Raw genomic sequence first — 16,227 nt, forward strand, 5'->3', positions numbered from 1 at the left:
TAAGATCAAATTTTGTTTGATTTATTACTAATTTTGAACACCTTGTGCCTTTGTTTCATAGTTGAGCTGTAGCACTTGTATGTGTATCTTAAGTTGCTTTTCACTGGACATTTTCTCATAGCTGTGCAGTTATCAGAAACATCCTCTTTGGTGCTTTTGATCTAATTTTTGCACAGTTTTATAGTAGTCCAGCTCATACAGTGTTAAGAATGGACCCAAATCTAATTTGGATCTAGAAATGATTATACCTTGTCATTGTAGGCTAACTTTTATAGAAGGGTCCCATAGATTTGATAACATACTGTAACATAGTAATTTAACTCTGGTTACTTCTTTGCCAAGATTAATATCTTACTTGAAAATGTAAAAACCCAAAAGTAGTATTATATGGTAAAAAATGCCTAATTCGGATCACAATCTAAACCATTGCTGAAGTGTACTGTTGCTTCATGTTTTTATAGTACTTATATATGACTTAATATATTTTTCAGCATACACAAACGTGATGATGTAGCTAAGAAATAATGAGTTTATGCTGTTTTTATTCTGTGATTCCTAAAATGAGAAATTGCATTTGGGCATAGTTTTCTTAACAACAGTATATACACATTAGCAATTTGGTTTGGAGTCTTAAACATTGCATAATATTATATTTAATATGAGGAAGCAGGAATAAGTGATCTGCAATCAAAAAGCTTGCATTAAAATGGCTCCCACAGGTTTTGTTAAACAAGGATCTGTTTCAAATCTGCACCTCCTGACACATTGTTGACAGTGAAGTGTATTTGTATAAGCTGCCCTTATGCATGTAATGAAACATAGCATTGTGAGTCTAAGTTCGCTATTTTTAATCAGTCAAATATAATTCTTTTATAGTTCACAAAAAATAAATGTCTGCATTGCAGCAAGATGTCTGAGGCAAGGTAGAGACAGCAGTGTTGTTTTACAGATCAGCCCAATCACGCTGCTCCATGGAGTACTTGAGCCAATAGAAACAGAGTGTAGGTTAAAGATTGACAATTGCAGTGGCAAGACTGAGAAAGGCCTTCTGGAAATTTCTACCATCTTTGTTCCATCTAAGTAAAGCAAATTCAGCTAAGCTGAAGAATTTCATGTGTTTTTGGTGCTTTGTCAAGGTATGATGCTATCACTCACTGTTATAGATTGCATAATAGGAAACACGGTGTGCTGTTTTTCTAATGTTCAGGCCAGATAGGGTGTGGGGTTTTGTTTAAGAGACAGAGACAGGGAAAAAGCTTGTACCCCTTCTAGCCAAGATTTTACAGGGCTGATTCTTGTTCATTTTACAATTACGCTGAACATGTATGAAGCAATGTAGTTGAGGTATATACCATTTGTAGAAGGTGGCCATTGTTCTGGTGTAACTAGGAATTAATCGTATAATTGCTCTTTAAATTTTCTAGCAACTAAAGAGTTATTTTACTTGTCCAGGATGAATATGATTAGCCATTATTATTTAGTGGCAACATCCAGTTACTTTTGTAATTAGCTATACAAAGAATGTAATGGGGAGAAACAGGAGAGTGATCTGGATTATAATAAGGATGAACACAATAACTTTTTAAAAGCCACATGTCCCTTTCATACTTTGTAGGCAAGCTATTTTAGCAGGGAGTTAAGTAGTGCTAGGGAAAAATGAGACTTTTTGAAACTAGTGACAATATTTAGCATACCCATAAGGAAATGATGCAAAGTACAAATAACTTCAAATCTGATTTCTTTTCCTCTCTCCCTCAGGCATCTGAGTAAAAAATAGGCTTCCCCCCACTTCATTGACCTTGGAAGAAGCATATGCTAAAGGGACTTTCACTTTCATAGTACAAAAATTAGTATGTAAATTTAGCTCCTCCATGTTAGTGTCCACTGGCTTCATCTACCTTTTCTCTTTGGGCTGCTTGCCAGTGTATAATCCTACTTCTTTCTTGCTTTCTTTCTTTTTTCTTAAACTTTAGACCGTGTTTACACTACAAAATTATGTCAACTTAACTGACTTATGTTGGCATACAGCCACTACAGTTATTAAGTTGCTTGCATGCACACTTGGCTCCTTGTGTCAGCAATGCGAATCCTTACCAGGAACGCTTGTATCAATTGTATTGTCAGTTGAGGCATTGTGGGTAGGCTCCTGAAAGCCAGTAATAGTTGATGTTAGCAGTGCAGCCTCTACACTGACACTGCGTCAACCTACTTAAATCGAGCATGAGTCTACGTGGCTTGGGGAGGTGGTGTTATTAAATAGGTGAAGAGAGGCACTTACATTAGCAGGAGCCAAATTTAAGTGAAGACACTTCCACAGCTAGGTTGATGCATGGCATCAACATTACATTGATCTAACCCTGTAGTTTGGACTAGGCTTTAGTAGCCATGTTCATCCAACAGGTGGGAAGTGGTAGAGCAAGGCACTTTAAGACTGGTGCCAATCCAGAATCATCAGCAAGGGCTGATAAATCTCAGTAAAGACTGCATCCTGTTTCTTTTTCCACATGGAACACTTTGTATCACTTTGGAGCCACAGATGGCACCTTGAGGCTTCTGAAGTTGCACCCAAACATGGGCACTCATATAACAATGCATAGTATTATCCACTAGGCCAGTGATCCCCAAAATGTGGGGCATCCCCCCCCAGGGGGACATGAAGGAATGTTTTTTGGGGGGGGGGTGCGAGGATTTGGCCAGCCTCCTGAGGAGGGAGCACCTCCCAGCCCAACTCCGGCCCCAGCTCGAACTCCATTCTGCCCCCAGCTCTGCCCTGATTCCCTCTGCCCCGAGGCCAACTCCACCTCCTCCCTCATCCTCAGTTCTGCTCCCCTCCCCCCCGCCCCGCCCCGCTCCTCCTTCAGCCCAAGCTCCTCTGCTCAGGATACCTTGGCTGTGCAGTAATGGAGGCGGGGTGCAAACAGATTCCATTACTGATATGGGGACTGTGATAGGAAAAGTTTGGGCACCACTGCACTAGGTCATTAGTCTGACCTCTCAAATTGGATTTAGAAAATATTTCTAATGTTAATAGAAATCATTTGTCCACTTTCATGTGCATTTTGGAAGTGTAGCACATTACGAGCTGAGTTTCATGTACTTTCCCACAGATTGAATTGTCAGTCTTATAACTATTGCCAATTGTCATAGTATCTGTGTGTCTCAAAGCGTGTGATAAGCACTGTGCCAGCAGAATTAATATAGATAGCACTGACCTTTGTTTACAAACATTCCCAAACTGTGCCTGTATATTTTGGAGGTCTAAGCCTATAAATATCCTATTTATATTGAATGGTCCTCAGCTGTATATCTCCCATTTTGAGAGAGATTTAAACGATGCCACATCTTCTTACATGTTTTTTCCCCTTGTGCTAAGCTATTTTAAATGCATATTGTATAGAATAGATTTTTTTAGAATATCCTAAATGTGTGAAATAGAATACAATAAAAATCGGATATTACATTTTGGCATAGGTACCTAGCCTAATTGTTGCCCTGTCTATACAGTTGAACAAGCACTATTTACATTATTTCAATTACTTAGTACAAGGTGGGCATTTTGCAGGGGACTCAGAATAATAAAACATCAAATCTAGGAGATTCACACTGAAGACTGAATCTAAAATTGAACAATTTCCTTAGTAACCTGTGACTTCACAAAACTTCCTATCTTGTGCATTTCTAGTTAAACATTTGGATGTCAGGTGTCCCTTTGTCATCCTTTACCATTTCTGATATTTAGATGATTGCTTCGAAAATAGCACAGCTGTTTAAACAAGAGATATAGTTATTGAATAAACTGCTACCATTTTAGCTACAGTACAGGAATGAGGCAGTGCAGTGCTGCCAGACGCCATTTTAAGAATCCTGCATAAATAGCATAGCTACCGATGAGTAAGAGACTGTTATAGGTGAGTGCTTATACAAAGCTGCTATTTATTCAGCAATGGCATGCTAATATTTTTTTTCAATTTTTATTGAATGCAGTTTTTTTGAAATCATGATTTATATTTGTTACAAACAAGTGTGATCTAGAGGAAGCAGGAATTATCTTTAGGATAAAATTTAATATTAATTCTTATGGTCTTAAAGCAATATTTTTTTTTAATTAAAGGGGGAAAAAGACTTCCATAAATGTATAGTTCTTGGGCTTAAAATAATTCCCATATGTAGACTGAGAATATTGTGCATGTGGGCATGGACTCTTCTAGGTGGTTTTCCATATCCATCAGATTTTCTTGGTTAAATGTCAAGGTGCAGTAGTTCATCTGCAACTTTTTAATTATTCTCTGTAGTTACCGTAATTTAAGCACAGGTATAGATATTTTTAGATATTTTTACATATGTACATTTTGAGATAAATATTACTAATAAAGAGAAGATCTTCCTTTGTAGAACAGTTTATTAAACTGTATGAAATTACCAATTTGAATTGCATAAGTGAATAACTCTCTTTTATGTTAATAAAGGAAAGCATTATTCAGTTAACTTAATAATGCATTTTTTGTTAGATAGAAATAAGTCGTTACCTTCCCTTTTTCCCTCCTTTCCTCCAGCTTCTCCCCAAGAAAGAGAACCTTAGCCCCAACCCCCCCGTAATCACACATGTTTAAAAATAGTTTGTGTGAAATGAGTTTTGTTTTATTTTAACATTTTTGGTGACTGAATTTCATTTTTATAACAACCCTGTCAATACAGATATGACAGGTCTTAAATGATTAATAAAATTTTTTGCCAATTTCATTGTTAATTGACTAAGTGTATGTTTCAGTTACTAGTTTTTTATAATATGTTCTGTTTGTTTTGTCAAAGAAATGAGTTAGTTTAAGAATGACTAAAATAAATATTGTACTCAGCTATTACTTAATGGAGTATACACCATTATCATTTCTGATACATAACCTCAAACTATCATATTCTTAGTTATACATAATAGCAATGCATCTGATTGGAACAAAAATGAAACAACAAAAGCAATCAATACTGCAGAAATTAGGTCTTTTCAAAATGTGATGTGTCTATGTGTTTCTATAGTAATGGCTCTTTGTTTGCGTTAATATTGATGCAAAGATTTTTCTTTTTCTTTTCCTCCCTTTTTTGCTATGGGAAACAGTAGGATACTTGTCCCTAGGAGTTTGCTGTCATTGAATTATTGCACTTGAAATCCTTTCTGAGGAAAAGCTGCTGGTGAGATTACTGAGATTGGAAGGTTATGATGCTTAAAGCATGTTCAGCATATTACTTGTTGCGGTGGAAGACACAAAGCTTGAAAGAGCCATACATTCTGGGAAAAGTTACCCTAAACTAGCTGCAAATTTTCACATACACCCCAGCCAGCAGAGTGGTTGCCATTATGAGCTGTAGTGTCCTGCAACAAGCCAAATAATGCAAGACATCTCTGAAGTCACTTCATTCCTGTGAACCTTTAAATGTCTTTCATAGTTATATTAATTAATACATTTATACTTCATTTCTGTTTTCCTCATACTTTGAATTTTGTTCAGCAGCAAGTCAGTGTTTTCCTCATTGCTCAGGATCTTGTGAGTTTTTATTTAAATTTTAGTATTTTGGGTGCTTCTTATTGAGAGGGATGAATTGTTAGTATCCATTAAGGAAAAAAATACATCCCATTCTCGAGGGCTTGACCATACATAATTTCATTTCTGCCACCAGTCCATGAATGATGCAGCAGGTATTTGTTAAAGTTTGTTTTCATTTACAGTAAACTAGAAGTATAAATGTATCTAATAAAAATGCAAAACGATTCTATGAAGTAGTGAATTCATTTCAGCATTCAGAATGTTCTGTTGATCTTCAGATCTTGAGAGAAACTGTCATCAGATATCACCTTTATAGTACACAATAGAGACATGTCAAGTCAAGATATTTTGTTCTACTTGGAAACATTTAGGAAGAATATTTTTCTTGTTTTCATTGATGCACCAAAACATTCAGGCTATGTCTACACTGGAGAGCTTACAGTGGCACAGCTATACCAGTGCATCTGCGCCACTGTAAGATCTTTCATGTAGCCACTCTGTGCAGATAGGAGAGAGCTCTTCCATTGACATAATTAATCCACCCCCAACAATAGCAGTAGCTATGTCGGCAGGAGAAGCACTATGCACAGTACCACTTATGCTGGCATAACTTATGTTGCTCAGGAGGATGGTTTTTTTCACACCCCTGAGCGACAGAAATTTTGCCAACAAAATGGAAGTGTAGACATGGCCTTACACCTTTTTTAAAGGCTACAGAGATCTTACGTGAAGTTAGTGACCTTTCAGATTTCGTGAATGTAAAAAACTTGATAGCATTAGCCTGAGACAGCCATGTTTAGATGAGAGCTGAGCAAATCTCACCTATTGGAACTCTTATACATGCCAGTACTGACAAACAGTATCCTTGCTGTTGCAGTTCTTGGTCCACATATGCCAATACATCTCAATTCTAATGGACAGTCAGGGATATCCCTAGGAAGCCTTTGCTAGTATACCTTTTTATTGACCTCCAACATCAGTTTTTCTAGTTCTGACTCATACACAGTTCCTCTACATTCTTTATTATTATTTGTATTATCATGGCACCTAGGAGCCCTAGGCTTGGACCAGAACCCTATTATGCTAAGGGCTGTACAAACTAGCGTGACCAGATGTCCTGATATTTAGGTGTTTGTCCCATGTCCCGACTGATCTTTGGTCGGGCCACAATTTGTCTCAATATTTCGCTCCCCTGGCAGCACTGTTTTTTTGTTCCACCCCTGCCCCCCCCATATGCCCTGATATTTTCTTCCTCTCATCTGGTCACCCTAGTACAAACAGAACAAAAAGACAGTCCCTGCCCCAAGCCACTTACAGTCTAAGACAATAGATCAAGGGTTCTGAAACCGTATGGAGGGCTGGGTAGGGAAGGCTGTGCCTCCCCAAACAGTCTGGCTCCTGCCCTCTATCTGCTTCCCCCCACTTCCCACCCCCTGACTGCCCCCCTCAGAACCTCCAACCCATCCAACATCCATTCTCCTTGTCCCCTGAATGCCCCCTCCCTGGACCCCTAACCCCCCCAGGACCTCACCTCCATCCAACCCCCCCCCACTCTCTGTCCCCTATCCATACCCCTGCCCCCCTGACAGGCCCCCGAGGACTCCCACGCCTATAAAACCCTCCGTTCTTTGTCCTCTGACACCCCCCCCCCCAGAACCTCTGCCCCATCCAACCACCCCCTGCTTCCTGTTCCCTGACTACCCCCCAGGACCTCCTGCCCCTTATCCACCCCCCCCGCCCTCCTACCATGTCAGCAGCAGCAGGACTGGCAGCTGCGCCACACGGCCAGAGACAGCCTCACCGCCCAGATTGCTGGTGGCACGGCGAACTGAAGCTGCAGGGAAGGGAGGACAGGAGGGGAGGGGCCGGGGGCTAGCTTCCCCGACCGGGAGCTCAAGAGCCGGGCAAGATGGTCCTGTGGCTGTTTGTGGCCCGCAGGCCATAGTTTGCCCACCTCTGCAATAGATGGATGCAGACAGACTGATGGGAGAGTACAATGGAACAAAGAGACAGTATTTGTCAACATGGTAGGCAGTGACCTCAGTACAACTATGGTCTAACCATTGTCAAGTTTTTTTGTTGGCATCGTGGAAGAAGGTTGTTTTAAGGAAGGATTTGAAGGAGGATAATGAGGTAACTTTGTAGATGTTTATGGGAAGCTTCTTCCAGTCATGAGGGGCAGCATGTGAGAAAGCATGAAGGTGCATATTTGAACATTTAACATGTAGGTAATAGAAGCTATTATGGACCAATCAGAGGCGACAGTTGACATTTCAGTACTGAAAGAGATGATGATAGGTAGAGTGGGATAGGCTGTGATGGGCCTTGAAAGTGAAGACAAATAGCTTCTGTTTGATGTGGTAGAAAAGTAGGGACAAGTGAAGTGAAACAAAGAGGAGTGATGCAATCAAAGAGATGAGCTAGGAAAATGATCTTTGCAATGACGTTCTGAGGATATGAATGAGCAAGATTGCGCTTGGCAAGGCCTGAAAAAAGGATATTAAAGTAATTCAGAAGCAAGATGATGAGAGCCTGGATGAGAGTTTTAGTTGTGTGGATGGAATTGAAAGGCCTTTTCTTAGAAACATTAGACAGAAAGAATGGTCAAGATTGAAAGACATAGCCTGGATGCGATGACCTACAGAGAGGTCTGAGGCCTTGGCTACACTGGCGCTTTGCAGTGCTGTAACTTTCTGCGCTCAGGGGTGTGTTTTTTCACACCCCTGAGCAAGAAAGTTGCAGCACTGTAAAGTGCCAGTGTAAACACTGCCCCAGCGCTGGGAGCATGGCTCCCAGCACTATAAACTAATCCCCACTAGGAGGTGGAGAACCTGCAGTGCTGTACGGCTGCAAGTGTAGCCATACCCTGAATTGAATAAAATGTGCAGAATACAGGCTGAGTGACATACATGATGGTGGTGGTGTCCACAGTGATGGAGAAAGAAGATAGCAGAGCAGGTTGGAAGTGAGGGAGTGAAAATTAAGTGCTCTGTTTTAGCCCCGTTAAGCCCGAGCTGATGTCTAGATACTGTAGCTACTAATCAGAGAGAAGCTGAGATTTTAGTGTGGACAGGAGACAGGTCTGACTTACAGTGGCCCCCAACTGCCTTTCTTTTTTCCTGTTATGCCAAATTATATGTAAGTTTTGTGATCTGGACAAATGCCCATGGGAAATTTGACTGAGACTATTAAAGATTCACATGGCCCAATGCAAATTTGAACCTGGATCTATCTTTTTGAAAGCAGAGATCACCACCTTATTCCCATACTGGCATGCCACCACCAAATTGGAATAAGAAGCATATTGTGTATAATAATGTAAATATAATAGTGATAGAAATAGCACCTGTTGTTATATCTTCACATTATTATACACAATATGCTTCTTGTTCCAGTTTGGTGGGGGCACTTTAAAAGATTAATCTTATTAAAAAGAGAGAGGGGTGGGAGGAAAACAAATACAGCATTTCCTACAGAAAAGCAAAGCACACATACCACGCATGTTGGTGGTGGTAGTATACAACATTGTTTTCAGTGCTAGATGGATTTAAATGAGTACAGTTTTCAAAATCTTGGATCGTGTTTTAGTCTGCTGACTTCCAGCTGCACAGCAATATCTTGAAAATGTATTTATTAGGATTTTTCCTTGCTTTGTCTGTACACAACAGCCAAATCTCAAAACTGGAGGTTTTGTGCAACTGGGTGGTCTTATTAATTACCTTCCTTCCACAGCTTCATCTAAACTGGCAAAATTTAGATTCATATTTCTCCATTAGTGATACCAGTGTGGAAGTTATAATGCTGGCAGGTCAGAGGTGTTTGTACTACTTTGTCATGCCTTGTCATCTAATCTTACTCTGAATACTGTAGAAGTGCCTGGGTAGGGATGAATGAAATGGTGGTAAAAACACCTGTATTCTGTCTACACTATATTTCCTTCCATTGCTATTATTGATAGAGTTGCATGGAGGTGAATTACACAATTGATTTTTTTCAGATTGTAGAGCCTAATTTAAAATCTTAAATTTTAATCCTTGTCTGTAAAATTACATGTTAGGCCCTAATCCTGCAAGATGTTCTGCAGAGAAAGATTTCTTCACTCTGTGAAGTTAGTGAGGTGCTAACATATGCAGGAGTCTGTCCATACAGTTTATAGGATTTGGACCTTAGATTATAAACTGCTTGAGACAGGAGCCCTATCACCTACTTGTCTATCAAGTATCATTCACATTTATGATGCTATATAAAGAATCTCCCATAGATAATGGAAGACTAACGCACACATTAAAATTAATGAATGAAATTCGGGTATATACCCTGTGTATCAGAGGCAAGATAAATTCCTCTGTGTTCAGATAGTGTATACTCCACTTGAGAATGGACCTTTAAAGTTATGTTAAATTTCTGGCCATAAGTATTTGACAGTGTCACTTCAAGCTTTTATGCATGAACCTAAATATGAAAATAATATATTCTAAATTTCTTTCTAACTCCTGCAGCTTGGCTGAAGAGGAAATAAAGGCAGAGCAGGAGGTGGTGGAGGGAATGGATATCTCCACTCGATCCAAAGGTGAGTAAGGAAAAGTGTACTTTATCTGTATTCCAGAGCACAGGAGGGAATTGGAATTCTTCTTATAAAATCAACAGTGCAATCTGTGATCTGTAATGCAACTAACTAATCTGAAAACATGAATTCTTAAATGCATATTGGCTTAATTAATGGAAAAATCTCTTTTATCTAATTCTTTGAGATTTTTTTAATATTGTATTTGAATTGGGCTATGGATTATCCCCTGGTTTTATCAGGTATAATATTCTGAATACATTGTGTCTGAGAACATCAATTTCCTTTTGACTTATGATCTTCCAGTAATCAAAATTTGATCCAGACTCTCAAGATGTGTCAGCTTCTTGTGATCTTCCCTGCTCACCAAGCCTGGTTTCCCTTGGAAGTCATCTTAAATTTGGAATGGCAAAAAGGGATTAAAAAAGAAAAGATATCAGCATGTCCCACAAATGCTTAATCATAACTTCACTAAAAATAAACAGGGAACATGAAATTTGCCCTTTCTACAAAAATTGGTCTAATGAGCATGAATAATTTAAAGAATCTCTACAATATGCATTGGTTATCCTGACAGGAAGCCAGGGCAGGCTGCAGAATTCTGGAGAACTGAAAATCTCCATCCCTGTAGTATCTGACTGCCCTATGGATTTTGAACTGGATTTTGAAACCCTGTCTCAGGCCATCCATGGTTTTTTTTAATTTTTTTATTTTATATAATATATATATATAATATAAAATTGGGAGTTTGGATGAGGCAACATGATTCTACACCTGAGATAATGGTAGTGTTAGGTCTGGTCTTCACTAGCGAATTTTCCTAATTTTTGTTTCTTTTCATTGCTGCTAACAGTTCAGCTTTTGGAGAGCTGTAGGGCCAGGATTTTTAAGTTCAGGACCTAAATAATGTACCTTTTAAAAAAAACCTGGCCCTGGTGTATATGGAGTGCCCACTTTTTAAGCACTGTCATCTAACCCTGCTGAGATCAGGTCTGTAGCACTTAAAACAGTGGCCAGAGTCAATGCCCTGTCTTCACTAGGATTCCCAGTGTTGTTAACACAAGTGAGGCTGAACTGAACAGGCTTTTGTGAACAGTTATCACCTGTAGGATAAGATAAATTTGGTGCAAGACAAAGTATTAGGAGTGTCCACACAGAGATTTGCCTCTGCTTAACTAAAGTAGTTTATGAACCAGTTGAAGTTAAACTGTACCTTCTGTGTGTAATCAAGCCCTTTGTGGCTGTCTCTTCTGGTGTGGTTTTTTACAATGAGAGAACTAATATACATTATTTATCTTGCTGTAAAAATACACCTTTTTGCCAGTGAAGACATAGCCTGTGAAGAAACCATGAGACTGCTGATAAGTTAACCTTTTTCATTCCATGACTTTTTAATAATTTAACTGCAGAATTTTAATGTTGAATTGGCCTTGTCTTGCTGCATTTAAAAAGAAAAAATTAAAATCAAAGTAAAAAATAGCCAGCAGAAATATCTACTGCTTCATAATATTAACATTTAAATTGTTAGTCTCTGCTGGTCATACCTCATTACAATGAATGGGGTGAGAGGGTGGCAAGTTCCCACTTCCCAGTATTTGGTTGGAGATTGGTTTCTTTGTCATTTCACGTGGCAGCTGTATTTTCACAATAGGAAAGATGACTAAATTAAAAAACACTTCACATTTGTAGAAAGCAGCAAAAATTGTGATGAGATTCTAAAACTGCTGCGTATTCTTGTTTGTTTTTGGCTTATTTTCTCTACCTATTATTTTCTACTGTTCTGATGTTAATCTTATAGAGAATTTGGCTTTATGTTTTAGCGCTAGTCTAAATTGGGAGATTGACCAACTGTTATTCCATTATAGCTATGCTGGTCAATTTCCCTTGGTGGCAGTTAGGCCATGTCCCTAGTACTTTTGTGGTTATAACTTAACTTTGCTCAGGGGTGTGGAAAAAACCACCCCTTTGAGCCACATAAGTTACACCGATAGAAGCGCCAGTGTGGACAGTGCTGTGTTGGCAGGAGATGCTTTCCCTCCAACAGAGCTACGGCCACTCGTTGGAGGTAGTTTAATTATGTCGATGGGAGACCTCTCTCCCATTGGCAGGGAGTGTCTGCATGAGCAATTTTACAGCCAGCTGCATCAGTACAATGGTTTAATTACAGCAGTGGCTGTATGTCAGCATAACTTGTGTCGACAAAACTCTGTAGCATAAACAAGGTCTACTTTATCAGACAGTTTTTCTGGTATAAAGCGCATCCATGCTAGGAGAGCTTTGCTGGTATACTATGCAGGTATACCTGTATTTGCAACAGGGACGTGGGCAAGCGGGGGCATAGAGCTTCTCTGCCCCTAGGGCCGTGGAGACAAGGAAGATCGAGCGATGAGCTCCTGCCAGGGTTGGGGCCGGATGGAGGGAGGGTAGACTGAACTCCTGCTGGGGTTGGGGATGGAGGGAGAGAAGACTGAGCTCCTTCCTGGCTGGGGAGGAGGAACAGGGAGCTTCTGTGCCCCCACCAAAAGGGGTCAAGTTTAAATTCCTGCACACGCCCCTGATTGGTAAAGCACTGGTAGTTTAGACCTGCCTAAGAATGGTTTATTTTGATTTAGCATAATCTAAGGCCTTGTCTACACTGCCACTTTATAGTGCTGCAGCTTTCTCACTTGGGTGTGTAAAAACACCCGTCTGAGTGCTGCAAGTTTCAGCGCTGTAAAGTAACAGTGTAGAGAGTGCACCAGTGATGGGAGCCACTCCCTTCGTGGGGGTGGTTTTTTTACAGTACTGGGAGAGCCCTCTTCCAGCACTGGTGCCACAACTACACGGCCACATTAAAGCGCTGCTAGTGAAGACATACCCTAAATCAGTTTACGCTAAACTGAAATAAAACTAGTTTAAACCAAAATAAGAGTGTCCATACAGCCTTTTACACTGGTTTAAGGGTTCCTCTACATGAGGAGTTAATCTGGAATAGCTATTCCTGGTTAAGACTAGTAAAACTATTTCAGAATAAGAATGCCCACATAGGGAATTAATCAAGAATAGTTTTTCTGTTTAAATTCACTCCCTACCTACATTCAAATTTACTTTCCTGCCTAGACAAATCCTCTGACCTTTTGTTTAAATTCACTCCCTACCTACATTCAAGTTTACTTTTCTGCATAGACAAATCCTGTGACCTTGATATGACATCACTCCTTTAAATCCCAGACTAGATATGTTTCCTAGCCCTATCTCAGTAAAATCCTCTTAGGCCATGTGTACAATTACAAGCTTACGGTGATATAGCTACGTTATGCCAACAGATGATAGCTCTCCTGTTGACATAATAAAATCATCTCAATGAATGTCGGTGGGAGAGCGTGCCCCTTCGACATAGCGCTGTGCCCACAAACACTTAAGCTGACAAAAGTTATGTCACTCAGGGGTGTTTTTTCACACCTCTGAGCAACAGAAGTTTTGCCGACATAAGTGCTAGTGTGGACATGACCTAAAAGACAAACCAGTTGTACTTTTGAATGTGCTAACCTGGTCAAGTTTTGGTTCTAAAGTATGACTGTTTTGTCTTGACTAGTGTGAGGAGGTGAGCTGGAGGAGGAGGTGGGGAACAGATAAGTGTGAAGCAGTGGAGAGATGGAGAATAATGGGGCCAGGGCCCTTCCACTTTTCCACAGAGGCCCCACCCCCTTCCTCTCCTCTTCTTCCTGAAGGCCCTGGCTGGCCACCCACCCCTGGCCCGGTTGGCTGCTGGAGTCAGGCCAGGGGAGCCCAGGCAGTTGTGGGTCACTGAGGACCATAGGCACTGATTCCATGGGTGCTCTGGGGCTGGAGAATCCCCTGGGAAAAATTGGTGGGTGCTCTGCACCCATTGGCAGCTCCCTCCCCCCCGCTCACCTTTGCCTCCTGCCCTCCTCCCTTGAGCGTGCTGTCATGTCTTGCTTCTCCCACCTCTCTCCCAGCACTTGTGCTGTGTGAAAGAGCTGGAAGAGGGAGAATGCAGTGTGCTCAGGGAAGAGGTGAGGCCAGAGCATGGATTTGGGGAGGGGTCCAATAGGGTCAGGGAGTGACGGAGTTGAGCCAGGGGAGCATGAGCTCCCACCGGCTCCAAGGAAAGTTGGCGCCTGTGCAGTGGACCGTCCACCTGTCCAGGATTTGGGAGGGGTCAAGAGCAGCCCATGGGCCACCCCCCATAACCACCCAGGGCAGGAGGATCCCCGACTCCCCAAAGCTACTCACACACAGCTCTTACCTGGACCCAGTTCCAGCTGAGGGACTGCAGCCCAGCCATGGTAGAAGCCGCACGGGCAGCTGTAGAGAATCGCAGACCCTCCTGTCCTGGGTGGAGACATAAAATGTATTATAACTGTTATATTTAAACAAAAATACCTTTGATCAGTAATACTACTTTTATGTAGAAGACTAAAGTAACTGATGTTTGCAGTGGAAGCTCTAGTTAAGAGGGTATAATTACCCATCTATTATTGCTAAATATTAATAGCAGAAAACTTTATCAGGAAACCAAACACATCTTTTGGTGAGAACTTAATGGATATTTGTAGTATATGAATTTTAAAATGTTATTTCAACTTTTTGTAGAACACATTTTCTCTTTGTAACAAAGAGTTTTTGTGTGAAATGGAAACTAGTGATATCAAATCAGTAGTTCTTGGCAGTATTGGCTAATTTAAAAAGTGTTGCCTAACTGGACAAGATTTCCTTGCATTTTGAAGGGTCTGTAGTGCTTTTTTCAGGCTACTTAGCAAAGGATAGAAGCAATCTAAGACTCAGCTTCCAGATATTATAGTGATGGGCACAAAAACTATGTAGACAGACAAGATAATTGAGATGAGAAAACACTCCACAAATTATTCCTGGGGGGATTCTGCGCCACTGCTCATGTGCAGAATTTTTGTCCCCGGCAGATTTCTTTGCTTCTGTGGCTTTCTGATGGGGAAGCAAAAGGAAGCCACAAGAGCAGTCATGCGACCCTGCCCAACAGTTTGTTTCAGGTGCTCAGGGCAGCCGGCAGAGGGCAGTACTGGGGAAGACCTGGCTAGTGGCTCCTACCCTGTGCCAGTATCAGCTGCTAGTCCTGGCTGGGCTGGGGAGGACGGGACTTCCTCTTCCCCTGCATGGCATCTGGGGCTGGATCAGACCTACCCCCAGATTTCTCCCCCAGGTGCAGGAAGCTCTGCAGACTCCCCCCACCCACTCTCTGTACCCATCATTTCTCAGCTGCAGGGGGGGATCCCTGGGCAGGGAGCTGCTCCCCCTCACCCAGCTCCCATGTATCCAGACCCTCTCATAGTCAGACCCTCCCACTGAGCCTCACACCTCCTTGCACTCAGAATCCCACACCTCCTGCACCACCCCAACGAGCCACCTGCACCCAGATCCCCACCCCACGGAGCCCCAGCCAGCTGTATCTGGGTCGCCACTCCACTAAGCCCCCTCCCCCAGCATCTGGACCCCCTACTGAGCCCCCCCCAGACCCTTCCCCATCCTCTGCTGAACCCCAGCGACTTTCACCTGGACCCCCTGCAGAGTTCCATTACTGTTGCACCCAGAACCCCCCAACAAGCCCCTGTGCATCCAGATTCTCCCCTCCGCCCACATCCGGATCCTCCACTGAGCCACCCACACACACATTGGCCCACACAGAACCTTCTCAACCCACGCTTGGATCCCCCCACACTAAGCCCCTCCCCATTTGTACCTGGTATGGAGAGGCAGGGCCCTGTGGTATTTCTGGGGCAGGCCTGGTCCTTGCACTGTGTCACGGTTGGATACAACCTCACTGCTGAGTCGATGTCCTGGGATGGGAGCTGCACAACCGTCTCTCACCTCTGTGCAGCCAGTGGCCTGTGCTCCCTAATGCCATGCTGGAGCATCTGCATTTATTTGACAAATAAAGTTTGCAGAATTTAAAAATATTGTGTGCAGAATTTTTAAATTTTTGGCGCAGAGTGCCCTCAGGAGTAACAAATACATAGGTGTCTTTCTTTGAGCAGTTCATTATAACATTTAGTTCTGTTTATTCAGAAACCTCAGCCTCTGCAAGTAGTCTTAAGTAGTAAAGGAGTTAAACTCTGTCAGTAATTTAGTGTGGGGAAATGTAATATCATC

At 41.7% G+C, this 16,227-nt stretch overlaps 1 protein-coding gene across 7 annotated transcripts in view; it reads left to right on the top strand.

Annotated features, from left to right (window-relative positions):
• The window catches only part of ZMYND8 (zinc finger MYND-type containing 8), a 132,963-nt gene that overhangs the window by 34,981 nt on the left and 81,755 nt on the right, over positions 1–16,227 (top strand). For all 7 annotated transcript variants that reach the window (XM_030532853.1, XM_030532849.1, XM_030532851.1 and 4 more), the window contains one exon: positions 10,037–10,107. In XM_030532853.1, the coding sequence (XP_030388713.1) occupies positions 10,037–10,107 (71 nt within the window). The remainder of the gene's footprint in view (positions 1–10,036; positions 10,108–16,227) is intronic.

Source organism: Gopherus evgoodei, chromosome 14 (genome assembly GCF_007399415.2).
Source record: "Gopherus evgoodei ecotype Sinaloan lineage chromosome 14, rGopEvg1_v1.p, whole genome shotgun sequence".
NCBI lineage: Eukaryota > Metazoa > Chordata > Testudines > Testudinidae > Gopherus > Gopherus evgoodei.